This window comes from Macaca thibetana, chromosome 20 (genome assembly GCF_024542745.1).
Source record: "Macaca thibetana thibetana isolate TM-01 chromosome 20, ASM2454274v1, whole genome shotgun sequence".
Taxonomy (NCBI): Eukaryota; Metazoa; Chordata; class Mammalia; order Primates; family Cercopithecidae; genus Macaca; species Macaca thibetana.
This window is the reverse complement of record NC_065597.1, coordinates 10,675,839-10,703,078: the sequence shown is the minus strand read 5'-3', so window position 1 is coordinate 10,703,078 and position 27,240 is coordinate 10,675,839. Positions and strand designations below refer to the sequence as shown.

The window sequence follows — 27,240 nt, the reverse complement described above, 5'->3', positions numbered from 1 at the left end:
CCTGGGATTGGCACCCTTTGGTGTTTTCTGGGCCAACTCCAGTTTAGTTCCACCTTGGGCCATAGTTCCCAGGCCCAGGGTAGGCCCCACCTGTCGGCTGAACCACCCTTTTCCCCTGCTCTCTTCTCCAAGCCCAGTTCCAGTCTCTGGGCTTTCTTCCACCTGGATTTCCAGGGCAAGTACACATGACACTGTCACAGCTGCAGTGTGGACACACCAGTGTCAGGCAGGGCCGCAGCCAGAGGGTGTTGGAGCAGAGGATCAGGAGTGTACCAGGCCATGTAGGAAAGGCATTTTGCTTTTTTATTTTCTGTAAAACTCTGTAAATAAAATACAAAATCAAGGGATGTGGCTGGGCAGAGGCAGGGTGGCCAAGCCCTGGACACTGATTTGTGGCAAGGGATGTGCTGAGCCTAGGCTGGGAGGCACTTGACTGCAGGCACTGACTCTTCAACCCCAGGGGCAACAGAAGAATATATTAGATTTGCATTGCTAGGAATCTGTGGGGGAGGGGTATCTGGAGCCAGCCCTTACCCTCCCTGCCAGTGCCTGGTGAGCCCTGAAAGTACGGGGAAGGGGCGCCAGGAACCCGTGGGTGAATAGTTTAGAATGCTGTGCTCGCCATGCTGCCAGGACTAAAGATGCGGGGCAGGGCGTCCAGGGACTCCTCTAGCCGTCGATGGGCAGACTGTCCCTCTTCTCCTGTAATGAGTGAGGATGGCGTCAGGGGTGGCCCTAGCCCCATCCCACTCTCCCACCCCTGGCACCATCTCTCCTACCCCCATCAGCCAAGATGTTCCAGAACTCCACCCATCTCTCCTACCCCCCAGCCTCACCACACTGCTGTAGGCTCTGCCGGGCAGCTTCCCTCACAGCTTCTGTGTCAGTTTGGCAGAGGTACACCAGGGGCTCAATGCCCTCGGGAGCCTGTCAGGGGAGGGAGCATTGAGGTGGGCCCAGGGGAGCAGATGGGAGGGGCTCAGGGGTGGGGGTGCCGGAAGGGGACAGAAGGGTGGGAGGGTTGGCAGGGGTCACCTTGATGCAGCCTAGGGCCAGGCAGCCAGCCACTCGAGTCTGCACGTCCTCATCCTCCAGCTGGTCCAGAAAGCACAGGAGGGCCTGTGGAAGGGTGGGAGGACAGACTTAGCCAGATGCTGGGAGCCCAGGACTCCAGCCCTCGCCCTCAAGGGAGCCCTGTCCGACTCACCCTCTCCCGGAAGGCAGGGCCCAGTGACAGGCTCCGGAGCTGGGTGCTGACAGCAGCCATCACCTTGTTGTTGCCATGGACGAGCAGGGAGCTGAGGGCCCGCAGCCCATCCCTTCGCAGACGCCCCTCGGGCGCCAATCTCAGGGCCTTCAGCACGACAGCCTGGTCATCTGAGTTCAGATTCCGCACCAGTAGCACTGAAAAAAGGGGATATGGTGGGTGGATGGGCAAAGTGGCAGGGTGAGGAGCTCCCGAGGGTGGACTCATGTCCTCAGATCCAAAGAGTCAGGCCACTTTGTGATCAGGGCCACCGCCTCACCCTCCTCGGCAGTCTCGGTCACGTAGGCCTCCATGGTGGGGCTGTCCAAGGTTTCCACAAAACTCCAGAACTGGAAGACCGTGAGCTGCTCTCCAGGCCCTGGCTGGGGCCTTCTGGGCAGCTTCTGCCCCAGGGCATCCTCCAGGAACTTCACACAAACTGCAGAAGGCAATAGCATGGGCCTCAGAGTTTGGGTGAACACAGGTTTTTAGAGGGGAGAGATGCTCCTATCCCAGGCTCAGGTCTAGGGGCCCTCTGTTCAAACCCCACCCATCTGGGTCCTTCTGCTTTAAGGCCCAAGTCTTTGCTGGTCTCCTCGGTGCCCAGTTCTGCGTGGACTGACCTGGCTTCCCCGAGCTTCCTGTCACTGGGAATCTGAGCAAGGGTGGAAGGAGGAAGCAGCCCACTCACCAGCCTCAGCCAAGCCTGGCTGGCGCAGGGAGAGGCGAGCACCATACTGGTTGCAGAAGGTGAGAAGCACCCGCTCCACTGGGCAGAGGAAGCAGCTGAGTCTCTCTGTGCACTGGTCCCAGAAGGTCAAGAAGCCAGGCCGAGAGGCCGAGAACTGCACCACTGTGAGGGCGTGAGGGAAACTGTCAGCAATAGAGCAGGCGGGTGAGTAGAGAGCATGCAGATGGTGGTAGGCTGAGGTAGGAGCTTCAAGGCAGATGGCAGAGCCCCAACCCACTGGGCCTTTACCTTCTTGGGCAGAGCTGGCCGGGATCTCCCACCGCCTGCTGAACTCGCATACTGCCTCCAGCACTCGGGCTTCCCGCAGCAGCCGCTCCAGGGCCCATGCCTCCTGGCATCGCAGAGGCCCAAATGTGCCCAGTTTCTGGAGAATATGGATGGCCAAGTAGCTCAGGCATCAGGGTAGGGCTTGGGAGGATCGTGCTCAGGGACAAGTCCCTCCCCACTGGGGGAGGTTGGGGCTACAGAGTTGGAAGATACTCCACTCAGCAAGGGCCCTGGGGCACTGGGTGTGGCACTCAGAGGAGGTTTAGAGGACCAGGATTGAAGGACAGGACTCCCTGGGGTTAGGGGTTACAAGGGAAGGGTGGGGGAACACCATCAGCCTCACCAGCAGGAGGCAACTGCAGTGGTACAGGTGCCGGACCAAGGCAGCATCCAGAGCTGGACACCCCGTGCTGAGGGGGCGGGCACTGGGTGAGTCTATGCTGTCCTCAGCCCCAGCCTCTGGGCTGCTTGGAGGCCTGAGGGAAAAATGGGGTCAACCACCCCAGAGGCACACATCACCACCTGGTCACCAGCGTTTATTTTTATTAAGCTTCCCCCATCCCAGAAAGGAAGATGATGATGCACTGACAGCAGACAGTGGGGTAAGTTCGTGGAGGATTTCTAGAAGGAGGAAGGGGCTGGGATCAGCTGGTGGTAGAAGGGATTTCTGGAGTCAGTCTGCTCCATGCTACCTCCAGCTGGGACCACTGGGGATGGCATGGGTAGGAGTAGGCTGCAGGCAGGATGGTTTATGACAAATGGACTGCAAAGGGTGCAGGGCATGGTGCTGTAGCCTGGGCAACAGCAGAGGGAGGAGGGACCTGGCACAACTCTCAACTGGGAACCAGCAAAGGCCACTCCGGGACTGGCAGTTGAGGGGCGAGGGCCTCTGGGAGAGTTGGGGTCAAGAAGGAGTGGGGCAGTGCTGGGGTCCCAGGGTGAACTGCGAGGCATTGAGAGAGCTTCTTCAAAGGGCAGGTCCAAGGTGAGGCCAAGGGGAAGAGGAGGGGCTGGAGGCACCCAAGCTGATGGGGCCTGGAAGAGGAGGCAGACATTGCAGAGACGAGGAGGGCGGTCAGAAGCACTGGGGGGATACGTAGGGTTGGAGACATGCGCATGAAGGACATGGGAGGGGTGGACACAGGTGTACCTGCCAGCAACTCAGTCCTCATGTGCTCCACCTGACCCTGCCTCACCTGTCCTCCCCTTTGACTTTCTCCCAATTCACCTGTTCCACCTTCCCCTGGTCCTACCTCACCTTTTCCCTCTCACTGAGCCTCACACCCATCTTGCCTAGCCCCCTCACCTGTCCCCAGGAACATCATTGTCTTCATCTTCGTCTTCATTGAGGAAGCTGAAGCTCTCCAAGGCATGCTCCACGGTGATGCTGAGACTGGAGGCCCGGCTGCGAGTCAGACCTTGTCTCTGCTGAGGTTGTGAAGGGCGTCAGAGCAGCTGCCGCCCCCTGGCTGCCCTCCCTGGTTGCCCTAGCCCAGCCCAGCCCTCCTCACCATGAGCAGACTCTCTAGTCGGGTCACCTCCTGCTCCAGGCCCTGCAGCTCAGGAAACTGGCCACGGTAGTCATCCAGGGCAGCCATTAGGGCCCCCAGTGCCTCCTCCAGGATCTTGTCCCCAGACCCTCCGGCTGCCCCTGGGACTGGGGTCTGGACAGCCATGGCCAGGCTAAGGTCTGAATGCTGGGGTGCAGGGGTTGGGGGTGAGGGAGTGGGGCTGAGACTCTGAACCATAGACTCTGGGGGATCTGGGGCAGGGCTTGTGAGGGGTTTCCTACTGGAATGGGCAGGACTTGGGTGGGAGGTGCTGGGGGCTATAGGGTCTGCCTGAGTGCAGGAATTGGAGGCTGGGGGACTACAGGGAAGGGAGTCGGTGGCTGGGAGGGTGGGGTCTGAGTGTTTGGAGGGGCTGGAGAGGGTAGCAAGTTCTGGAGAAGTAGAAGGACTTACATTTATAAGGGTGGGGCTTGTGGCAGTCTGGACTAGGCCCATAGCACTGGGGTTAGGACTTGTAGTGGTGGGAGGTGACATCCTGGTTTTATGGGTGGGACTTGTGGGGGTATGGGTGGGACTTATAGTGGTAGGAGTTGACGTCCTGGTTTTATGGGTGGGACTTGTGGGGGTATGGGTGGGGCTTGGCATGGTATGGGTGTGGCTTGTGGTAGTCTGGACTGGGCCTATGATATTGACGGTAGGGCCTGTAGTAGTAAGGGTAGAGATTATGGGCTTGTGGGTAGAGCCTGTAGTAGTGTGAGTGAGGGGGCTTTGAATGGCACTACAGGTGGAGCCTGTAGTGGTGTGAGTGGGGCCTGGCAGTTCTGAAGGGCCAGAATCTGTGGCCTTATGAACTGAGTCTAGGTGTGCAGATGGGGCAGGGTCTGTAGATGTGGGGACAGAGCCTGTTGTACCGAGGGTGGAGCTTGTGGCAGAGTGGCCAGGGTCCAGGGTCGGAGGAACAGGGCTGGGGTGCTCTCCATGGGTGGGAGCTGGGTGTGTAGGTGGGCTAGGTCCCCAGGCTAGGCTTTCTGGGCCAATGGCCTCCACTGAAGCCTCAGCCAAGGCAGCGTCTACACTAGCCTCACTGATGTGGCTAAGAGTCCGACTGTAGGGTGCATGCCCATTTGCCAGGACTGGGGCCACGGCCCCCTCCTCATCCAGGGGACCAGAGCTGGGGGTCTCAGGCCTACGGAAGGCAACTTGGATGGGAAGGAGTTCAGGCTGCTGCACCAGGGGCCTAGGGGCTGATGAGTGGCGGGCAGTGCCTGAGAGCTGTGGGCTGGATGAGTCGTCTGAAGATTCGGATGACAGGGACCATGCTGTCCCATTCTCCAGCTCCTCCTGCCGTCGCAGCATGTTCTGAGAAAGAGGAAAGGGCGTGTCAGAACCACCCCCAGGGAGCCTCTGGGGGATGGCAAGGCCTGGACCTGGGCTATGACTCACATAGAAGGCCTGTTCCCGAAGTGAGGGTGTGTCCGGTGGGCTCTGGCTATAGGTGGAGAAGCGCTTGGTGACTGTGGAGGCCTTGTTGACAGAAGAAGCGGCTGAGGGCTGGTCATCCTTGTCGAAGGGGCTGGGAAGGGAAGAGGCTGTTGGCAGGTGCCACAGCCCTCCTGGCCCTCCCCCAAACCCCTCAGCCCCACCAACCTCCATGTGACTTCCAGGCTGAGCTTGATGGTGCCAAGGTCATTGATATCCACAGCCACAACCTGGGGCAGGGCGGCAAACAGGTCCTTGGTCTCACAGGAGACACTGCCCACAACCACATGGTTGGCCAGGCCCTTCAGTTCTGTCACCTGTAGCCAAGAGTGTATGGGGGGGTCACAAGGGTGCAGGGGCTATGAGATCATGGGCAATCTGAGGTCTGAATTTGCATAGAACTTATAAAATGGTCATGGGAGGCTGAGGCGGGAGGATCACTTAAGGCCAGGAGTTCAAAACCAGCCTGGGCAACATAGCAAGACTGTCTCAAAAAAAAAAAAAAAAAATTCAGCCAGGCATGGTGGTGCACCTGTAGTCCCAGCTACTTGGGAGGCTGAAGTGGGAAGATGGGTTGAGCCCAGGAGTTTGAGGCTGCAGTGAGGTATGATTGCACTGCTGCACTCCAGCCTGGGTGACAGAGTGAGACCTGCCATCTCCTAGATAGATAGATAGATAGATAGATAGATAGATAGATAGATAGATAGATAGATGCTCATGGAGCCATTGATGCTTGAAGCAGCCTGGGAGCATGGGAATCACAGAGGTCTGCATGGTAGGGTCACTGAGGTCATGGAGGTCACAGCCTCATGGGAGCTTAGGAGGCCAAATATTCACAGGGTCAGAAGATCATGAGGAGGTCACAGGGTCAGGAGGCCGTGATGTCCTAAGAGTCACAAAGATTGTTCCTCTCAGGGCCACAGAGATCATGAAGGTCATGGGATATCTTCCCAGGGCTACGGAGCCATGAGGGGATTACAGGAGTAAGGGACTCAGGGTAATGGGGGTCACAAGGGGTTCACAGGACCATGGTGGCCTGTTGTCCTGGGCAGAGACATCACCTTGATAGACAGAAATTCCGTGAGCAGTGGGAGAAAGATGGTTTCTTCACTGTCCCACACCTGCTTTCCACTACCCTCAATTCGGCCCCGTAGTTTCCAGCGCTGACGCCCATATTTCATGCAGATCTGGGGGAACAGGCGGGATGAGGCAGCCTAGGTGTTGGGACCCTACCAACCCAGCCTTTCCCTGTACATTCTCATACCTCATATTGATCGCCTACACACAGCCTGGCAAAGCCAGCCAGCCCTGGGAGTTGGTGGAGAAGGGGAGAAGTTGGTGAGCCATATTGGGGGTCTTCAGCATACTTCCTCCGGCCCCCCGCCTGCCCCCACAACTCAGTACCTTTCATTCGGAGATGAAACTCGCCCAGCTGTGCCTCCAGCTCGCTCTCCAGCAGACACATGCTCTGGGAGGGAGGGGCAGGGACAGGAGGGGGTCAAGAGCCAGCCACTAGCCCTGCCACACCCTGTGCCTCTGCTTTGTGGGCACCCATCCCTCACCTCCGTGTACTCGCGATGCCCCCGAGTGGCCTCTGCTAGGCTGTCCCGGGCCTCTCGGCTCCCCGGGGACCCAGTGGTGTAGGCACGGACCATGTTGTAGGCACCATCCCGGAGACGCCGCTGGACACAGTATGCCTCATACAGCTCGTCGATCTGGGAAGGTAAGTGGCGTGACAGTAGGGGGACTGAGACTCACCTCTGGGTTTACTCACCTTTGGGGTTGCTCACCCTGGGCCTGGCACTGCCCCTCTTCTCCCTATGATATCCAACCCCCCACCCACCCTGCACACATGCTGCACTCGTACCTTGCTGGCATGGAACTCCAGTCGTCGCAGGAAGCGTTCAATGGACTTGACTTGCTGGAGAAGAGGTGGGTCAGGAGGGGCCTGAGGCCCAGGGCCCTTACCCTCCCTGTGAGCCAACCCCTTCCAGTACCATTCCAAGCATACTCACCTTGTCCAGATCATACAGGAAGCCCTGCAGGGAGTGGGGAGAAGGGGCAAATATTTAGGAGGGATGAGGAGGACTCCAGCAGAGGCACTCAGACTCATCACAGCTCCCCTCTCTCACACCACAGTCCACAAGCACTCCCATCACAGTAGCAACTGATGCCCCTTCATGCTGGCCTAGCCCTTGGTGGATGCTGGTAGCACAGATCTGGTCCCTTCAACCCCCTCCAGGACCTCTCCCCACACCTCTTCCCTGGGATTCCTTTTCCTGCAGGCCCCTGGAGAGAGCTCTGTGCTTCCTTGGACAAGGTTCCCTCTGCAGGGGAACTCCCATCAAGACCCAGCAGAAGTGTTCCCTCCTCCGGGAAGCCCGTCTTCCCAAGAAGCACCATGCAGCAGTACCACTGCTCAATACCAATGGCAGCAGAATCTCCTGCTGTCCATGTCTGTAGGGGTCCCACCTACCCCACTGGAAGCTCCTGGAGCAGGTACTGAGCCCCAAGCAGAAAGTATGCACAGCAAGTTTGGGGATAGAAAAGCCCTCAGCCTTTCTTGATATCCCCTTTTCTACTCACACCTGAACCAGATCACTTCAGAAAATAACCCAGATATCACCCAGGGCTGGCATTGCCCAGCCCTCCACACCAAAGAGGCAAAGGGCATCCCTACCTCCCGCCACTCACCAAGCGGGAATTCCTCTTGGACTCCCTTATCTGGCCCTGGAGTTTCTCCTGCTCCTGCTGGTGCACTTCCAAATAGGCCCTGAGGAAAGGGGCGACCACAAGAATGAACTCGGTTCTCCAGCCTCATGCTGCCCAGGGTGCAGACAGCAGGGAGAGGGCATGGGGCTGGAGAAGGTTCCCGCTAGCAGGAGGCGGACTTGGGGAGGGATCCCGGGACAGGGCTGGGAAGAGAGGAGCTGCTCACGTCAGGCCCCGCTTCAGCGCCGCATACACCAGGTCCAGCCGCTCGGGTTGCGGCACCTTGGCGGCTGGATGAGCCACGGAAAACATCCTGGACACTCGGGAGAGCGCGGGGGGCTTCCGTGGGGGCCCTGGCGGGCTGAAGACCGGGAAGCTCCTGAAGGAGAGGCTGTCCTCAGAGGAGAGCAGAAGTCCCCCCAGACCCTCACTACGCACCCCCAGATCCTCACTAGCGCCCAGTCCCAGCCCCATCTGACGCCCTTTGACCCCACCAACCCTGCGAGGCCGCGTACCTGGGCCCCCGCTCGTGGCTGCCGAGGACGCCTGCAAAGGACTGGCTCCTACTGACCCGGGCGCTGAGCAGGCGGCGCTGCGGCCGCACCGACAGGGACATCATAGAGTGAGTCCGCGCGGGGCTCCCTGCGGGGGATGGGGGGGGATGTCCAGTACCAGTCGGATCCCCGAAGCCCTCTCCCCACAGCTGGAATCCAGGGCTGGCGCAGGTCTTTCCTGTCGCTAGGCACAGCTTTCCCAGCGGGCTCCGGCCGGGTCCTCCTAGTCCCGCCGACCCGGGCGCTAATGACAGGCCAGCCGCAGGCGACTCGGTCTCGGACTCAGCGTGGCCTCGGCTCGGGCCCCACTTCCTGCCGAGGTGCGGGCTCCGCCCGCCGCGGGGCAGGAAGGGGGGTCGCGCGGGGACCCTCCTCTGGCTGGGAAGGGGCAGGAAAGAGGCGGCTCGCGGGAAGAATGTGCGGAAGCGCCTGTTTACCCGGGGGCGGGGCGGCCTCCCCAGCCCTGCCCCCGACGCCCCCCCCAGGGCACCCGGAGCTCGGGCGCCCCCACCCCGGGAGGCCGAGGAGGTCACGGGGCGGGGCAGGGCGCACGCTCGGAGCTCTGCGGAGCTGCCCGACAGGCCCAGCCGGTGCGGGTTTGTTGCCTGCCCCCTGCCCGCCAGCGTGACCTGCTCCCCCCAGCCCCCACCGGCCCCGGCGTCCCGGCGCCCTCCCGGCCGGGGGATTCCCAGAGCTGGGCGCGATGCCGAGAAGGGCCCCGCCCCCTCCTCTTTCATGCGGCTCCCACCTGGAAACTGAGTCACGGACGTGCGCCTCCACCCCGGCCTCGGCGGGGAGAGCTCCTCGGCAGACCCCCACCCCGCTTCGGCGAAACACGCACTCCTGGGCCCCGAACCCGGCCTGTGCCCCCTGGGGCCAGTCCCTGAGCTTTCGAAGCCCCGAGCCGGGTCCTACCTCTCTTCTTGGTGTTCATGGTGGGTCCGGGACGGCCCCCGACCCGCGCTCGCCCACCGCGGACCCTGCAGCCCTGGCCACTTGGAGCCGCCCGGCTGGGCTCGCGGCTCGCTCCCAGCGGCTCTGGCTCGGCTTCGGCTCCTCCCGGCGCCGCCCCCCGCCCAGTTCCTGCCGCCTGACTCAGCCCGCCTGGATGGGGCGGAACCGGTGACTGGGGTTCCCCTCGGGGAGGGGACCGACGGGGGAGTGGGGGGTCTTCTCGGCTGGGGTCAGTAATGTGCGTAAAGGGATTTGAGCATGGGGATGAATATGGAGGGATAGAATGAAGGCGCTAAGTGGAGGAAGTATCGGACATTAGAGTAGGGGCCTTAAAGAGTCGCTGTTGAGGCCGGGCGCAGTGGCTCACGCCTGTAATCCCAGCACTTTGGGAGGCTGAGGCGGGCGGATCACGAGGTCAGGAGTTCGAGACCAGCCTGGCCAACATGACAAAACCCCCATCTCTACTAAAAATACAAAAATTAGCCAGGCATGAAGGCGCACACCTGTAATATCAGCTACTCAGGAGGCTGAGGCAGGAGAATCGCTTGAACCCGGGAGGTGGCGCCACTGCACTCCAGCCTGGGCGACAGAGCAATACTCCATTCCCCACCAAAAAAAGAGTTGCTGTGCTAAGGCTGAACACACAGAGGGCTGACAGCTGGGGTTCTAAGTGTGCGAAGATGGATAGTAGGGGGCTGAAGAGTGGAAGGATGGGCCAAGGGGCTGATTGGAGGGGCTGTGCCAATGGAGGGAGGAGAGTTAGGACACTGATCACCAGGGGACTGGGAGGCTGAGAAGAGAGGCTGAAAGTGTGGGACTAGATCCACCCCATAGTGTGTGCTGCTGCGCCAAGAGGGATGCAGAGAAGGAACTGGATGCAGAGTCCCACAGCCCTATGCACCACCCCACCCCTACTCCCACAGAGTGAGTGCTCAGTCTGAGCACTCCCCTCCTCCCAGGACCCAGGGGAAAGGATCAGGTCCGGCTGCCAGCCAGGGCCTCCTCCCTAGTCAAGCTGCATCCTAGGCTAATGTCCCATTCTTACTGCCCCCAGCTCACATGGGCCTCTCAGCTTCTGCGTTCCCATCCTGATCTCCATCCCCAGTGTCTCTTTGTTTTCTTTTTTGGAGACAGAGTCTCGTGCTATCACCCAGACTGTAGTGCAGTGGCACGATCTCGGCTCACTGCAACCTCCGCCTCTCAGATTTAAACGATTCTCCTGCCTCAGGCTCCCAAGTAGCTGGTATTACAAGCACCCACCACTATGCCCGGCTAATGTTTGTATTTTTAGTAGAGACTGGGTTTCACCATGTTGGCCAGTCTGGTCTCGAACTCCTGACCTCAAGTGATCAGCCTGCCTCATTCTCCCAAAGTGCTGGGATTACAGGCATGAGCCACCACGCCCAGCCTATCTCTTCTTTGAATATCCCATGTCCACCTCTAGCCTGGATAGATGCCACCATGCCCATCCCTCCCCTGACCTTGGAGGGGCTGGATGCTCCCCCATCCCATAAACACTCTTCCTCCTTGAGGCTCAATTCTCCCATACTGTGCTTACTTTCTCCCCAAGAGTCTGGGTTGGGCCCAGGGGTCTGCATTTCCACAAGTTCCCCCTCCCCCCGACAGATTCAGGTGCAAGAGGTCCAGGGACCTCAGTTTGAGACATGTTATTCTCCCCTCCTCCTTGAAGCCGAAGCCTGGGTACCCTGCACCCTACACTGGTGACCTGTGCATTTCCATGGATTGCCTGCTTAAAACTGGCCTCTCTGCTCCCTTCAGCCATCCCCAGCCTTATCACCTGCCTTTGGAATGCCCCTATGCTAAACCACAACCACACTGATACAACCCTCAGGCTTTCCATCACCCCCACCTCAGCTGCTTTTTACCTGAGACCTCTGGCCCCTCGAGCTCTCGCTCATTTATTCACCTGTTCACTGAATGGCAACCCTGTGCCAAGCATGTGCCAGTCACTGGAGATACAGCCCAGAATTTCACAGACACCACCCTGTGCAGAGCTCACACAGTCCACCTCTGCTTTCTTTTTTTCTGCCAGCTCCCTCCTACCTTCTCTTCCCTACCTTCGCTGCATAGCCTCCTCCCCAGCCTGGATTCACAGCCACCATCCCATCACTCGCCTGCTGCAAGTATCCTCAGCACTGCCTGCCTTTCTCCCAGCTGGTAGAAACCAGCCCTGGGGAACCCAACTCCTGGTCTTCTCTACACCTGCACACAGGTTGGCAGGAGTTGCCAGAGGTCTTGGCACAGCAGCCTGGCTGGAATCACAGAGCAATCCTCAACCTTGGCCAGGCCCTCACCACCCACCTGGCAAATCCTCAAGTGTGACTCTAGTCTTCTTTCTCCTTTTGGGGTGTTTCAGACTTTCTCCACAAGTCTCAGACAAGCTCAAGTCACTCCCACATGAAAAATAAAAATGGGCTGGGTGCAGTGGCTCATGCCTGTAATCCCAACACTTTGGGAGGCAGAGGCAGGTGGATCACTTGAGGTCAGGAGTTCGAGACCAGCTTGGCCAACATGGTGAAACCCCATCTCTGCTAAAAATACAAAAATTAGCTGGGCGTGGTTGTGCGCACCTATAGTGCCAGCTACCTGGGAGGCTGAGGCAGGAGAATCGCTTGAACCTGGGATGCAGAGGCTGCATAGAGCTGATATTGTGCCACTGCACTCCAGGCTGGGTGACAGAGCGGGAGTCTGTCTCAAAAAAGAAAAAAAGAAAACCCTGGAAACTGTCCAGATACCTGTCAATGAATAATGGAATTACCACACAGCAAAAAGAATGAAAAATACACGGTGACATGCAACAATATGGGTGAATCTGAGAGCAAACCCAAGAGAGGACGAATGTATGATCCCCTTGATAATGAAGTTCAAAAGCAAGCAAACTAATCTATCGTGATAGAAGTTAGCCTGGGAGTCTTCCTCCAGGTGTTGTGACTGAAGGGGCCACAATGAGTCTTCCAGGATGCTGGTAATGTCCTATTTCCTGCTCTGGGTTAAATTTCCTGATCCAATATGAGTGTGTTCTCTTATGAAAATGTACAGAGTTGTACACTTAGGACATACACACTTTTTGTGTGCCTATTATATTTCAATGTAAAATTGGTTATAAATAATCACAAAATGTTGGGCCAGTGCGGTGGCTCACGCCTGTAATCCCAGCACTTTGGGAGGCTGAGGCAGGTGGATCACTCAAGGCTAGGAGTTTGAGACCAGCCTGGCCAACATGGTGAAACCCTGACTCTATTAAAAATACAAAAATTAGCCAGGCGTGGTGGCACGGCCTGTAGTCCCAGCTACTCGGGAGGCTGAGGCATGAGAATTGCTGAATCCAGGAGGCAGAGGTTTTAGTGAGCCAAGATCGCACTGTACTACAACCTGGGTGACAGAGCAAGATTCTTTCTTAAAAAAAAAAAAAAATTACAAAAAAGAAATGACTCAGCCCAGTGCAGCGACTCATGCCTATAATCCTAGTACTTTGGGAGGCTGAGGCAGGTGGATCACCTGAAGTAAGGAATTCGAGACCAGCCTGACCAACTTGGTGAAACCCCGTCTCTACTAAAAAAAAAAAAAAAAATTAACCAGCATGGTAGTGCATGACTATAATCCCAATTACTTAGAAGGCTGAGGCAGGAGAATTACTTGAACCCGGGAGGTGGAGGTTGCAGTGAGCCAAGATGGCACCATTGCACTCCAGCCTGGGAGACAAGAGCAAAACTCTGTCTCAAAAAAAAAAAAAAAAAAAAAAAGGCTGCCCTGTGGACCTTCTGTCTTTCTCCAGCTACCAAATTCCTTATTCCATCTCTCTCCTCTCCTTTCAAAGCCAAGTGTCTTGAAGAGATGTCTACCTGCATTTTCTCACTACACCCGCCTGCTCCTCTTCCCACCCTGGTCCAGTTTTTGTACCCACCATTCCCCTGACTAGTCTGGACAAGGTCACCAGTGACCTCCCTTTTGCTGAACCCAGTGCCCATGTTTCATCCTTATCCTGCTTGATTTCAGCAAAACTTTGGACTTCGTGGCTCCTCTCCTCTTCTTTAAGCCCTTCCTTCCCCTGAATTTCAACAGGCAATACACTGGTTTTCTATCTACCTCTCTGGCTGCATATCTTACTTTCCCACAGAGGCCCCTTCTCTCCCCGCATCCCTGAAAGGGCCTTATCCTCCCTGCCCTTGGGCTGTGCACAGCTCCTGCAGCTCAATGCCATCTAAATGTTGCCAGCTTCCTTATCTCTCCTTCACCCAAGCCACTCTTCTGAGCACCAGGCCTCTGTATCCAACTGCCCGCTTGCTGCCTCCCCAGATGCTGAGTGCACTGTCACAGTGCATGCTGGGTTTCAGGTTCCCAAACCAAATTCACCACTTTCCACCTGATTCTTCTCAGTCTCAACTTCTCCATGACACCTCACCATCTATGTACCCCGTTGTTCAAGACAGAAACTAGGAGTCATCCTGGATGTCTCAGTTAGTCTCCTTGGCCACTCAGTCATCCCCTCCTGCCAGGTCTGGCTCTTAAATCTCTCTGCAATCTGCCACCTCACCTCTACCCCTATAGCCATAATTCAGGTCCAAGCCATCACCAACTCTCCCCTCGAGCCCTACAGCTGGGCCTCTGATGAGTTAGAACCTTCCGGAGGGGCTCCCTGTCTCCACTCTAACCTGCAATCATCCATTCGTTATTCAGTAACAACACTGACCTTAAAATTCTAGCCACTTGGCAGTGCCAAAAACTGTCCTTTATTGAGAGCATTCTATATGCCAGGCATTGAGCTTAGCAAACATCATCTCATTTAATCCTGGCAACAGCCTTATGAGGGTAAGTCCTATTAGCCCCACTTCACATTTGAGAAACCTGAGGTTAACTGTGTGACCTTGGGCAAGACACTTATTCAGCCTTTTGGGCTTCAGACACCCATCTGTAAAAAGAGGACAATAATAATAATAACAACAGCTATTTCCCAAGGCTGCTGGGAGGATGAAATGAGATCTCCTCTCATGAGAGTGTCCCTCTATAGGAAGTGTTTGGGGAAGGGAGAATTGTATGTGGGGTAGGGATGTTGAGGTAGACTCACTACCTAACTTTTTTTTTTTTTTGAGACGGAGTCTCGCTCTGTCACCCAGGCTGGAGTGCAGTGGCCGGATCTCAGCTTACTGCAAGGCGCCCACCACCGCACCTGGCTAGTTTTTTTGTATTTTTTAGTAGAGACGGGGTTTCACCGTGTTAGTCAGGATGGTCACGATCTCCTGACCTCGTGATCCGCCCGTCTCGGCCTCCCAAAGTGCTGGGATTACAGGCTTGAGCTACTGCGCCCGGCCTTTTTCTTTTTTTTTTTTTTTAGACAAGGTCTCACTCTGTCACCTAGGTCTCAGTGCAGTGGTGCATTCATAGCTCACTGCAGCCTTAAACTCCTAGGCTCAAGCGATCTTACTGCCTTAGCCTCCCAAGTAGCTGGAACCACAGGCATATACCACCATGCTTAGCTAACATCTCACTGTGAACACACAACAAATACTAACTGCGGTTATTTTTAACAGTCACACAGCTAGTAAGTGGCAAGACCGTGATTCAAACCCAGGCTGTCTGACCCCAGGACTCTAAATCTTTAATATCACTCTATTCAGACTGATGTGAAATAGCCACAGCCACTCTTGTCCCAGGAAGAAAGACTGGACTCTCTAACATGACCCACAAGGCCCTTCAGGATATGTCCTGTCCCTCACATTCTTTCAACCACTCCTCCCCTCCCAGTCCCCTGCTTTCTCTGTTCCAGCAACTGAGACCCTCTCTCAGTATCTGCAAAGTTCTTCAGACTGTGACCAGCAGCCCCCATCACTCCTATTCCTTCTTCCCACTACTCAGCCCCAAGTCCCTCTCCTTCCTCAAGTCTACCCTATGACTTCTTCCTCCAGTAAGCAGGCCCTGGGTTGGTTCCCCCTTTTTGGCTTCCTCCCTCTGAACCCCAAAACCACATAACCCAGTTGTCAGTTCTCCTTTAGGGCCTGTCTTCCCACCAGACTGAACCTTGTGAGGCCTGGGGCATATCTGCTTGGCTCACTATAGCACTCTGGAGGCCCTGTAGCACCTGGGAGATGAAGGAGGGGGAGCAGTGGGGGAAATTGGGCTGCCTAGACACAGGAACAGCAGGTCCTGAGCTGTTTGTTGGTGGGGAGGATTTCAAGTCTGTGTCCACCCCAACTCCCTTACCCCACATACAGTCAGTCTCCCTTCCCACTGACTGATGGTATCATATACCATCAGCAAGTGGGGCTCTGCTCCCTGGGATGGTGCACCGTGGGAGTCCCCTGGGATTCTGGACTTGGAAAAGGCTGACTGTTCCATCAGTTTTCTCTCTCTGGTTGGCCCTCTGCTGCCACCATCCCCCGAGTCCCATAGGAACCAGGATGTCTAACTGTTGGTACAAATGACCCTCAGAATGTCCATCTGAGTGACTGCTTCGGGAGATGGGTGGGCAGGACTGCCCTTGCTGGGTAGGGAAAGAGCTGAACCCCTTGAGCTAAGGCAGAAGGGCCACCTCAACTGGTGGGGGACTGGCTGATAAGAGCCAGGGGACTCTCTGGGCTCATGTCAGCCCTATAGTCTGTTCCCAAGATGGGAAATAACCCAGATCCAAGGTTCCAAAGGGGCTTGCAGCACAGCCAGGTCAGGATGGCTGTGAGTGGAGTCCTGACCTGTGCGCATGGCCCCAGATCCTGCAGCCCCACTATACTTCCTACACGCCAAGCCTGGCACACCTGGATGCAGGGGAATATCCCACCACCTGGGCTGCCCAGCTCAGCACTGTGCCAGGCCAGCCGCCTCTCTGGGAGTCCCCAGGTCTAGCCCCGCTCCGCCCCGGGGCCGCCCCGACCGAGGTAAACAGAGGCTAAAAATAACCTGGGCAAGGGGGGCTGCAAGGGAGAAGGGGGTCCCCTCTGAGCCTGCCCCTGTCTCCATGGCAACTGCCCCCAAACCTGGCGGCTGACGTCATCTCACAGCTGCCCAATCGTATAGGAGGGAGAGGGAGCGGTGCAGCCCCGGACCCCCCACCCCGGAACCGGGCGGAGGCTGTTGGGTGGCCTCACTTCCTGCCGGCCCCCTCCCTGGTCAGCTGGTTACATTCCCTGGCCGTGTGCTGGGAGCCGGGCGGCCTCCCCCGGGCCGGGCCGGGTCAGGGCTGAGTCTGAGCAGCGGTGGCAGAGGGGCCGCCTTGACTCACCCGCGCCCTCCCCGCCCGCTTCTCCCCAGCAGTACCCAGCCCGGAGTCCTGAGTCCTCCCCTCACCCACACCCAAACCCAGATCCCTGGGACTGCTCACCTTGCTCCTCTCTCCCGCCGCAGTCACAGGACCCAAGCCGGGGAGGGGGATGGAAGAAGGAGCTATGCCAGTCCTCCTTGTCCCGCTGGAGTATTTTGTACCTCAGTCCCCAATTAACATCCCTCCTGTCCTTCTAATACCACGGAGGTGGGTGTCGCAGGGGCAAGGACTCAGATCTAATCCCCGCTTCTCCCAAACCAGCTGTGTGACCTTGAGAATACTACTAACCTCTCTGGGCCTGTTTCTGCATCTGCCAGATGGTCATAACCCTCCTCAGAAGCTGTGCCTTGGCCGAAAGCGGCAGGCCCAGGGCGCGGCCCCGCAGATGGCAGCCAGGGCACAAGGATTGTTACATGAGGCTGCCCACAGTAGGTGCTGGGGCGGCCAGCCTGGACACGCGTTAGAACTGGCTGGGGAGGGTCGGTAGGGGAGGTGGGACTCAGGCCTCACCCTGGAGAGGAGGACAAAGGGTGCTGAAGCTGGATTGAATCCGACCTCTAGCCCTGGTGAGCAGCCCCTTGCCCAAACCAGTTCTGCAGAGTGCCCAGGCCCGGCTGTTGCAGGGACCTCGCACCAGCCTCCATTTCCAGGGAAAAGCTCTATTCCCCCACCAGGACAATCCTCTCCGGCTTCGGCTACGCCAGGTTTGGGCGGAGAACCCGGCTCCAGCCCAGGCTCGGTCACCTCGCGGCCGGCCACAAAGCCGCTTAGGCCGGCCCCTAGAGCTAGGAAGATTAGCTCAGCTCGTAGGCCTGCCCGCACCCTTCGTCGCCCCCTCCCCATTTCCAGCCCAGCCTCCCCTGCGGCGAAGGCAGCAAAGGCTCCCGGGGAGCGCGCGTGCCAGGGCCCAGGCCGGAGCCTTGAGCCCGCCCTCCGGCCTGGCCCACCCCAGCGCCCTGGGTCACCGGCTGCCAGGGCCTTGCCGTGGGAGGAAGGCGGCAGCGCCAGGCCCTGCAGGCCCGGAGGCGGCGGCTTTTGTGGGAGAAGTTCTCCGCGCCCAGGGAAGGCAGGAAAGACACGGCGCGGTCGGGGTCGGATGGATGGGGTGAGGCGGGACAGAGCCGCAGATCCCGGACCCACCGGGCAGCGCCAGCAGGGGAGGCACCAGAACCTCCGCGCCTGCCCCCCGCCCGGCTTGCAGCCCCGGAAACCGTGCGGACACTCACATGGCTGCGCTGGGCTGCGCGGACCTCGCACTGTCCTTGCGCTCGGAGGTGCCCGGCCTGGTCGCACCGCAGCTGCCGCTGTCGCCGCCGCCGGCGCCGGCCCCTCCCTCCGCCCGCCGCCCCGCTGCCCCTCCCCTGGCCCGCCGGGCCCCACCCCCCTGCGCTCCCGCGGCTCCCGCACCCCTGGAGACGCCCAGGGCTCGCTCCGCCCTCTCGGGTAACGGGGCAGGCCGGTGGCCCATGCAGCCCACCAGCTTGCAGGGAGGGCAGACCCTGGGGACGTGAGGGCGGCTTTCTGGGAACCTCACGCAGACCCTAAAACGGGGAGCGCCAGGGAGCCCCGCCTGCTTGTCCCCTCCCCAGATCCCTCGGGCTCTGGAGACCTTGCGGGCCCCCTGTCTGTGGCCACCTGAAACAGGTCCTGGAGCTGCTACTGCTGGCTTAGGTTGGTTGATGGAAAGGATCCAGGACTGTTTCGGTGAAGGCCTTGGGGAGTCCAGATGCCTCCTGACACCTTCTGGGTCCAGACGCTGCCCTTCAGCCCTGCCATTTCAGCCAGCCTCAGCCTCTCCACTGTAGAGGCGGGCCGCCCTTTCTGCCACTGTCTGGCTGGTAAGTCCAGGCTCATAGCCGGGTCATGCATTCCCCACTTATTGGGTACTGGTTTCCAGGCAGTCTTGGGGTGGGGACGCTGGCAGGGTCCAGGTACAGGGCCATGTGTTGGCCAACCCAGTCCTTTCCAAAGCCGGGGCTGGAATGCTGGCCCTCCACACAGTGGGTAAAGGTGGGGCTGAGAGTCGACCCCATGTTGGGGTCAAAGGGCCAATTCCACTTCCCCACCCCTCCCATCAATCAGACACCCCTGGCCCTTTCCAACCTGGACACCCCTGAGGCTTCTCCAGGCCTTGCACTCCCACAGCCCCTCATGTATGTCAGACCTACCCAGGAATGGTTTCAGGGACAGTAAGAGGTTCCTAAATATCTGTACCCCGCCGCTACCAGTGTCCTGAGGGCTGTTTCTTTGTGTGTTTTGTTTGGTTGGTTTTGTTTGGTGGTTTGTGTTTTTTTTTTTTTTCTGAGATGGAGTCTCGCTGTTGCCCAGGCTGTAGTGCAGTGGCTCACTGCAAGCTCCACCTCCCAGATTCATGCCATTCTCCTGCCTCAACCTCCTGAGTAGTTGGGACTACAGGCATCCGCACCACGCCCAGCTAATTTTTTTGTATTTTTAGTAGAGACGGGGTTTCACCATGTTAGCCAGGATGGTCTTGATCTCCTGACCTGGTGATCCGCCCGCCTCGGCCTCCCAAAGTGCTGGGATTACAGGCATGAGCCACCGCGCCCGGCCTGTTTGGTCAGTTTTTTAGAGATGGGGTTTCTTCATGTTGCTCAGACTGGTCTCTAACTGGGCTCAAGCGATCCTCCCACCTCAGCCTCCCAAAGTGCTGGGATTACAGGCTTGAGCCACCTCTGCCTCGCAGTTCTCCATTCTCCAGCCCCTCCTCTTGGGCTTCCTTTGTAGTGCCCTTTTCTTTCTTTCTTTTTTGTTTTTCTTTTTAGGGGGTGGGGACGGAGTCTCCCTCTGTTGCCCAGGCTGGAGTGCAGTGACGCGATTTTAGTCAACTCACTGCAACCTCCACCTTCTAATTTTTATATTTTTGCTAGAGATGGCCCGGCTAATTTTTATATTTTTGGTACAGATGGTATATTTTCCATGTTGGCCAGGCTGACCAACTCCTGGCCTCAAGTGATCCACCCGCCTCAGCCTCTCAAAGTGCTGCAATTACAGGCATGAACCACTGTGCCGGTCAGTGCCCTTTTCTCTGAAGTCCTTAAACCTGGGCATGACTTCCAAGGGCTGAGTTCTTCTCTTTATTCCCTCTACCCTAAAATATCATCCAGTCTCAGGGCTCCCATCCATTCATTGCTGACCATCCCAAGCTTCCCTCTGTGCCCAGAGCCCTCTCCTGTTCCAGAGCCCTTGGCTGCTCTCTGGTTGACTCACCAGTCCTCATGATTGTCCCCATACCTGCAAAGTGCCAGTCTACCCAGGCATCCATTTAAGCCAGAGACTGGGGTTCTTTGGAATTCTCAAAGCTGGCACCAATTGGCCCCTGCCCCACTAAAGTCACCTCTCAGCCAGGCATCCTCTGAGTACCTTCTTTGCAGACACCCTCTGTTCCAGCCTCCTATTGACTCCCTTCATACTGCTCACCATGGCCAGGCAGCAGCGTGCACACCATGTGTGCTCATGGGCCTGAGCCTGCCTGACTGTGTTGTCTCTAAGTAGTGTAGGGGTAGGAACCACAGAAGTCCTTATCATCACGGTCCCTGGCTCACGGTGGGAGTTCAAGAAATATTTGTCGAATGAGCAAATAACTGAACGTGTAAATGCGTGAGCCCTTGGCATCCCCCTCTCCTGCCCTCACCTTCCTTCAGCAGCCCAGCCCTCTTGTTTCTTTCTCCTTAACATCTTTTGAATTAATTCCCTCCTAATACCATGCCCACCCACTCCAGTGGATAGTCCATACTTTGTGGTGGGGCCTCTGAGGCCCAGGAGATCTGGCCTCAGATGACCTCAACTCCTTATCTTACACTTATTCTGCGGCCCCTGTGATCTGGCTTCTACTACACTCCCAGCCTGCAGCTCCCTGGATGCAGCCTCTACCCTCTGGCCTCTGCCTTTTTTTCCCAGCTTGCCTTCTGCCTGGGATGCTTCTCCCCCTCATTCACTTGGAAAACGGCTCAGATGTCCCCTCCTCCAGGGAACCTGTGTCCTCTGAGCACCCATCATTGCCTATTGTCCTTGTCCATGGCCAGGCCTGTGACCACCAGGCCAGGCACAGATGGGGCTGCAGTGATTAAATGGAACACCTGGGAGTTCACCTGGCTCTTCCCCCACATCCAAGGGGCCTCAAGGTAAGGGCAGCATCCCTCCAAGGGTCACAGGGTGCTGGTGGCCTTCAAGGCCTCTCCCTAAAAATTTGGTGAGCTAAGCACAGGGAGGACACAACTTGAAACCCACTTCACAGAGAAGACACCTGAAGCTCAGGGAAGGCAAGAACTTCCCACAGAAACTGTCACATTGTTGGGAAGGGCAGACTCTGAGCTCCAACTTGGCTCCCTGGGTCGTGGTCAGTTTGGCCCTGTTTGAATCAGGCATCATTTCCTGAGCGCTGTCCTCTGCCTGGGACTCAGCTGGGAGCTGTGGTGTGTGTAGAAGGGAATTAGCACTTCTAACCACTGGGAGATCACATTCTCAGAGGGGTGGACTCAGGCCTGAGAAAAATCCCTAGGACAGACAGCAGAGGGTGGTGAGAGCCGCAGTGAACCCCCAGTCCTCACACATGGCGCTGCTAGCTCCATTTTTGGAAGGAATGCAGTTCAAGTCCAAAACCCCGGCCGGGCGCGGTGGCTCACGCCTGTAATCCCAGCACTTTGGGAGGCCGAGGCGGGCGGATCACAAGGTCAGGAGATCGAGACCACGGTGAAACCCCGTCTCTACTAAAAATACAAAAAATTAGCCGGGTGCGGTGGCGGGCGCCTGTAGTCCCAGCTACTCAGGAGGCTGAGGCAGGAGAATGGCGTAAACCCAGGAGGCGGAGCTTGCAGTGAGCCGAGATCGCGCCACTGCACTCCAGCCTGGGCGACAGAGCGAGACTCCGTCTCAAAAAACAAAACAAAAGGCCGGGCGCGGTGGCTCAAGCCTGTAATCCCAGCACTTTGGGAGGCCGAGACGGGCGGATCACTAGGTCAGGAGATCGAGACCATCCTGGCTAACATGGTGAAACCCCGTCTCTATTAAGAAATACAAAAAACTAGCCGGGCGAGGTGGCGGGCGCCTGTAGTCCCAGCTACTCGGGAGGCTGAGGCCGGAGAATGGCGTAAACCCGGGAGGCGGAGCTTGCAGTGAGCTGAGATCCGGCCACTGCACTCCAGCCTGGGTGACAGAGCGAGACTCCGTCTCAAAAAAAAAAAAAAAAACCCAGAAAAACTGCGGCTTTCCCCACCCTCCAGCCCCCATGGATGACAACTCTCTGCTATGCAACGCCCCCCCATCCCAGCTTTCTGTGAACAGATAGAATAGAAGCTTGCCCTGGACTGTGCCTGGGGCCACATCATTCATTCATTTGCCAGATATACAGCAAGCATTTGTGGAATGTCGGTTGTGCCTGGGCCGCCCTGAGGGGACCAGAGGTGAGATCTCCCTAGTCCCTTCCCACAGGGCTCACAGTCAAAAAGAACAGGTATGTCCAAGTCTCTGCACCTCCCGAGTCCCCAGATGCTAAGAGAGTGTGTGTACGTGAGTGTGTGGGACTATGTCTGTGTGCACATGTGTGCTGGTTAGGAAGAGCTTTGTGGCCGGGCGCAGTGGCTCAAGCCTGTAATCCCAGCACTTTGGGAGGTCGAGACGGGTGGATCACAAGGTCAGGAGATCGAGACCATCCTGGCTAACACAGTGAAACTACTAAAAAATACAAAAAAAAAAAAACTAGCCGGGCGAGGTGGCGGGCGCCTGTAGTCCCTGCTACTCAGGAGGCTGAGGCAGGAGAATGGCGTAAACCTGGGAGGCGGAGCTTGCAGTGAGCCGAGATCTGGCCACTGCACTCCAGCCTGGGCGACAGAGCGGGACTCTGTCTCAAAAAAAAAAAAAGGAAGGGCTTTGCAGAGAAGGGGCCCTTAGTGTGACTAGTTGTTGGGGCTCCCTAGGCAGACAGTGGGTAGGTCCTGGGAGGAGCAGCTGAGGCTGGGGGAGCAACAGAGTTTAAGCCACAGGAGGAAGGAGCAGCCTCTTTTGCTGGACCAGAGCAAAAGCTGGAGAATTGCGTGCAGGGCCTTGGGGCAGGCTGGGGAACAAGGATTTTACCCTTGGGGTGATAGGGAGCCTGGGCTTTAGGCTGGGGGATTTTGTGGTCATATCTGGGCTTTGCAAACGTCACTCAGGCACTGTGTGTGTGTATGAGGGGAGGCAGGAGGCCTCAAGGAGGCTGGTGCCATTTCCAGCCCAGTGGATGGTAGCCTGGGCCAGAGTGAGGGCAGTGGGGATGGAGAGAAGGAGACATTTAAGAGATGTTCAGGAGGCAGAATGCAGAGCTTGGTGACTGAAGGGATGTGGAGTCTGGAGAGAGGGAGACATCCCAGATGAGGCAGTGACTTTGGGCCTGGGTGATGGGTGGATAGTGGGAGGCCTGGAGGATCTGGTTAAGGGGAAGGTGATATGGTCAGTTTGGGCAGGTGGCATCTGAGGGATCTAGGGACCACCGAGGAGGAAGTGTCCAGAAGGCAGCTGGACAGGCAGGGAGAGGAGAGAGGGGTCTGAGCTGGAGACATCTTCTGAGGGGAACGGTGGTCGACTGGGTCACCAAGAGATCAAGTGAGGAAAGGCCCAAAGCACCATGGCCTGCTGGAGCACTTCAGTGCATGGTGGGGCAAAGGCAGGCTTGGAGGAGGTAGGTATGAGGCTTGCGGGTATACTTGACCCACCACCAGCCTCCACACCCCTCCAGCGCCAGCCTGGACTCTACTTTCCTTTGTGTGTGTCAAAAGACAAGAGCCAGAGATGCTGCCCCACATTCAAGTCCTGGCTTTACCGCTCTCATCAGGCTCCTGCTAGAGCCACTTCTTTCTGATGCTTTAAGTGCACCCATCCATTTAATCGTTAACATTGCAATTTGAAGAAGTGCTGCATCTCGTTAATAATCAACACAATGCAAACACAAACAACAGGAGACACTGTTTTTTTTTTTTTTTTTTTTTTGCCTCTGAGATGGGCAGTGATGAACATGATGTGTGAGTGGACACTCAAGAGAGTAGGAATTGGTTTAAATGTTTAAGGGTAGGCTGGGTGTGGTAGTGGCTCACACCCGTAATCTCAGCACTTCGGGAGGTCAGGTGGGAGGATGGCTTCAGCCAGGAGTTAGAGACCAGCCTGGGCAACATAGTAAAACTCAGTCTCTACTAAAAACACAAAAATGAGCACGTCATGGTGGCACATGTGTGTAATCCCAGCTCGAGACTGAGGTGGGAGAATTGCTTCAGTCCCGGAGGTTGAGGCTATAGTGAGCCGTGATTGCGCCACTGCACTCCAGCCTGGGCAACAGAGCCAGACCCTGTCTCACAAAAAAAAAAAAAAAGTTTAAGGGTAGTTTTTTCAGAATGTATCAGGATGGCAAGTGCAAACCTCCCTTTCACCAAATTTCAGCAAATTTACCCCAAAGAAATAGCTGTTCACGCAGGAAAATATCTGTGCCAAAAGATGTTGACTACTGGGTTGGTTTTTTTTTTTTTGACGGAGCCTAGCTTTGTCTCTCTGTCGCCAGGCTGGAGTGCAGTGGTGCAATCTCGGCTCACTGCAACCTCTGCCTCCCGGGTTCAAGCGATTCTCGTGCCTCAGCCTCCCGAGTAGCTGGGATTACAGGCGCATGCCACCATGCCCAGCTAATTTTTGTATTTTTAGTAGAGATGGGGTTTCACCATGTTGGCCAGGCTGGTCTTGAATTCCTGACCTCAGGTGATCTGCCTGCCTCGGCCTCCCAAAGTACTGGCTTGTTTAATCGGGGATAGAGGGATGACATAGTCCCTCAGTGTGAGATGGAGGGCTAAAGGAGGTGCACAGTGGCCTGAGATGCTCCATAGCCACTGCAAATGGATGTCAGGCATGGATTGAGCATGTGCTGTGTGCCTGGCATCATTCTGGATGCTGGGGACACAGTGACAGACCAGTTCAGCAAGGTCCCCGCTCTCAAGGAGTTTGCACTCTGCCAAAGGAGACTGACAACAAATGAGTTAACACATAAACAAGATGATTTCAGAGAGAGGGAGAGAGCTGTGAAGAAGCCAAACCAGGTGATGTGGTTTGGCGTGGTGGGTCTGAGGGGCTGCTTTAGTCAGGTTGGTCAGGGAAGGCCTCTTTGAGGCAGTGACATTGGAGCTGAGACCTGAATGACAGGAAAGAAATAGTCACTGAACAACACAGAGGAATAGTGTCCCGGGCAGAGGGAACAGCAAAGGTGGGGTGTGGGGGGAGGGTAGGAGGTGAGAATGAGCCAACAGTGGTTGAGTCATGTGGGCTAGAGGAGAGGTCAGGAGGTGAGGTCTGAGAGGAGAGTGGGGTGAGGGCAGGGTAGGGAGTGAGGGACATGGGAGGGACCGAACATGGAAAGGTGTTCAATATAATAAGCATGGTGGACGCTGGGCGCGGTGGCTCATGCCTGTAATCCTAACACTTTGGGAGGCTGAGGCGGGCAAATCACGAGGTCAAGAGATTGAGACCATCCTGGCCAACATGGTGAAACCCTGTCTCTACTAAAAATACAAAAATTGGCCAGGCACGGTGGCTCACGCCTGTGATCCCAGCACTTTGGGAGGCTGAGGCAGACAGATCACCTGAGGTCAGGAGTTCGAGACCAGCCTGGCCAACATGGGGAAACGCTGTCTCTACTAAAAATACAAAATAAGCCAGGCATGGTGATGCGTGCCTGTAATCCCAGCTACCCAGGAGGCTGAGGCAGGAGAATTGCTCGAACCTGGGAGGCAGAGGTTGCAGTGAGCCAAGATCGCGCCACTGCACTCCAGCCTGGGGGACAGAGCAAGACTCTGTCTCAAAAAAAAAAAAAATTATCTGGGTGTGGTGTCGCGCGCCTGTAGTCTCAGCTACTTGGGAGACTGAGGCAGGAAAATAGCTTGAATCCGGGAGGCAGAGGTTGCAGTGAGCTGAGATCGCACCACTGCACTTCAGCCTGGCGACAGAGCGAGACTCTGTCTCAAACAACAACAACAACAACAACAGCAAACATGGTGGAGTGGAGAAAGTTCCAGAAGAGCCTGCATAGCAGGAATCTCCTCAGGTGAGAACTACATCCATGGGTCCTGAGGGCCACAATGCCCATCATCTCCAGGTGTTGTACTTTCACTTGGTTTATTTGATTCTTTGTATTTATTCATACAAATAATGGTTTGCAATGAACATGGCATCGTTTTCAAAAGCAACATGGCCATTACTTATTGGGGCATCTCCAGGCTGGCCTCTGCACTGAGGAGGTGTAAATTTCTAGGCTTGGCAATCTCTTCCCTGGGGACACCATCTGAGGCTGGCTGGTGTCGCTGTCATTGTCCCCACTAGTCCAGCCTCAGACTCCAGGGGGAGCTGTGAGCTGGGCGGTGCTCTGCTGGTTTGAGCAAGGGGTGGGGCGACTGACTGTGTGTCTCGCAGTCTGGGCTGGGCGTCCTTCCTTCCTTCCTGACTCCTTTCTCCTAAGGGACAAGTGGGAGGGACGTCTTTGTCTCTCCCAGCTCAAGGGATGAACTGCTCCCCTGGGACCCTGTCAGCCCAGGCCCCCTGACAAAGGCTGCAGTGTGTGGTGCATAGTTTATTTCTGTGAGTTGCTAATGCTAGGTGAACTGCTCTGACAGAGACTTGCAGGGTGTTGCGGTAGGAGAGACCCGGCCACCGGGCATCTGGAAATCCCCCGATCCCATCGGATGACGACCTGGGGCTGAGAATCCCCAAGCGGAGCCCGGCTCTGCTCCCAAGAAGTAGAGTTTTTCTTTGGCGTCACCGTATGGGAAGTGTCTACACTGCAGTGTCGGACTTGGCAAAATACCGCCAGCTCAAGGGGGTGCCCCTGGCGGCCAGTCCTGGGTTCAAGAACCAACAGTCACTGTGCAGCGCACAACCTGTTCGGTTCTGTGTGACAGCTCTGCTGACACTCAGACCTGATCACGGATCTTGGGAACCCCACCGCTACCATTGAACGCCATACGCCAAAGCCTCTTCAAGAGGGAGAAATGCTCCCTGTCCCTCCACTTCTCCGTCCTCTCCTCCTTTAACCTTTCCAGGCGTGTTGGGCACAGCTGGTCCTCTCCATCTTCTGAAGCGTCCTTTGGCTTCTGTGATCCAAGAGAAGGATTTCTAGCTGCTTCTCTGGCTATCTCCCTTCATGCACCTCAGTGGGCTCCTCCAGGAGCTCAGCCCCCTTCCCTCATTTTTTTTTTTTTTTTTTTTTTTTTTTTTTTTTGATACGGAGTCTCACTCTGTTGCCTAGGCTGGAGTGCAGTGGCACGATCTCAGCTCACTGTAACCTCCACCTCCCAGGTTCAAGCAATTCTCGTGCCTCAGCCTCCTGAGTAGCTGAGATTACAGGCGCGCACCACCACACCTGGCTAATTTTTTCTATCTTTAGTAAAGACGGGGTTTCACCATGTTAGCCAGGATGGTCTTGATCTCCTGACCTCATGATCCGCCTGCCTTGGCCTCCCAAAGTGCTGGGATTA

The 27,240-nt window shown here is 56.8% G+C and overlaps 3 protein-coding genes across 5 annotated transcripts in view; 2 read left to right on the top strand and 1 right to left on the bottom strand.

Moving 5' to 3' along the window:
• TPPP3 (tubulin polymerization promoting protein family member 3) overlaps positions 1–27,240 on the top strand; it is a 268,538-nt gene that overhangs the window by 104,416 nt on the left and 136,882 nt on the right. The gene's annotated exons all lie outside the window — the stretch shown is intronic.
• The window catches only part of ATP6V0D1 (ATPase H+ transporting V0 subunit d1), a 303,274-nt gene that overhangs the window by 189,177 nt on the left and 86,857 nt on the right, over positions 1–27,240 (top strand). The gene's annotated exons all lie outside the window — the stretch shown is intronic.
• On the bottom strand, positions 283–18,079 carry RIPOR1 (RHO family interacting cell polarization regulator 1). 2 transcript variants are annotated; one of them, XM_050773249.1, is made up of 22 exons: positions 9,436–9,578; positions 8,482–8,608; positions 8,193–8,345; positions 7,949–8,027; positions 7,270–7,293; positions 7,122–7,175; positions 6,817–6,969; positions 6,659–6,722; positions 6,519–6,562; positions 6,316–6,441; positions 5,423–5,571; positions 5,219–5,348; positions 3,776–5,134; positions 3,571–3,692; positions 2,608–2,740; positions 2,226–2,361; positions 1,938–2,099; positions 1,527–1,685; positions 1,208–1,404; positions 1,036–1,119; positions 837–927; positions 283–702 (listed from the first exon to the last, which is right to left on the bottom strand). In XM_050773249.1, the coding sequence occupies exons 1-22, from the start codon at positions 9,452–9,454 to the stop codon at positions 605–607; spliced, it is 3,663 nt and encodes a 1,220-aa protein (XP_050629206.1). In that variant the 5' UTR covers positions 9,455–9,578; the 3' UTR covers positions 283–604. The 2 variants fall into 2 exon arrangements, with proteins under 2 accessions (XP_050629206.1, XP_050629205.1); XM_050773248.1 differs by lacking the exon at positions 9,436–9,578 and adding an exon at positions 17,971–18,079 and having other exon boundaries at positions 6,519–6,722.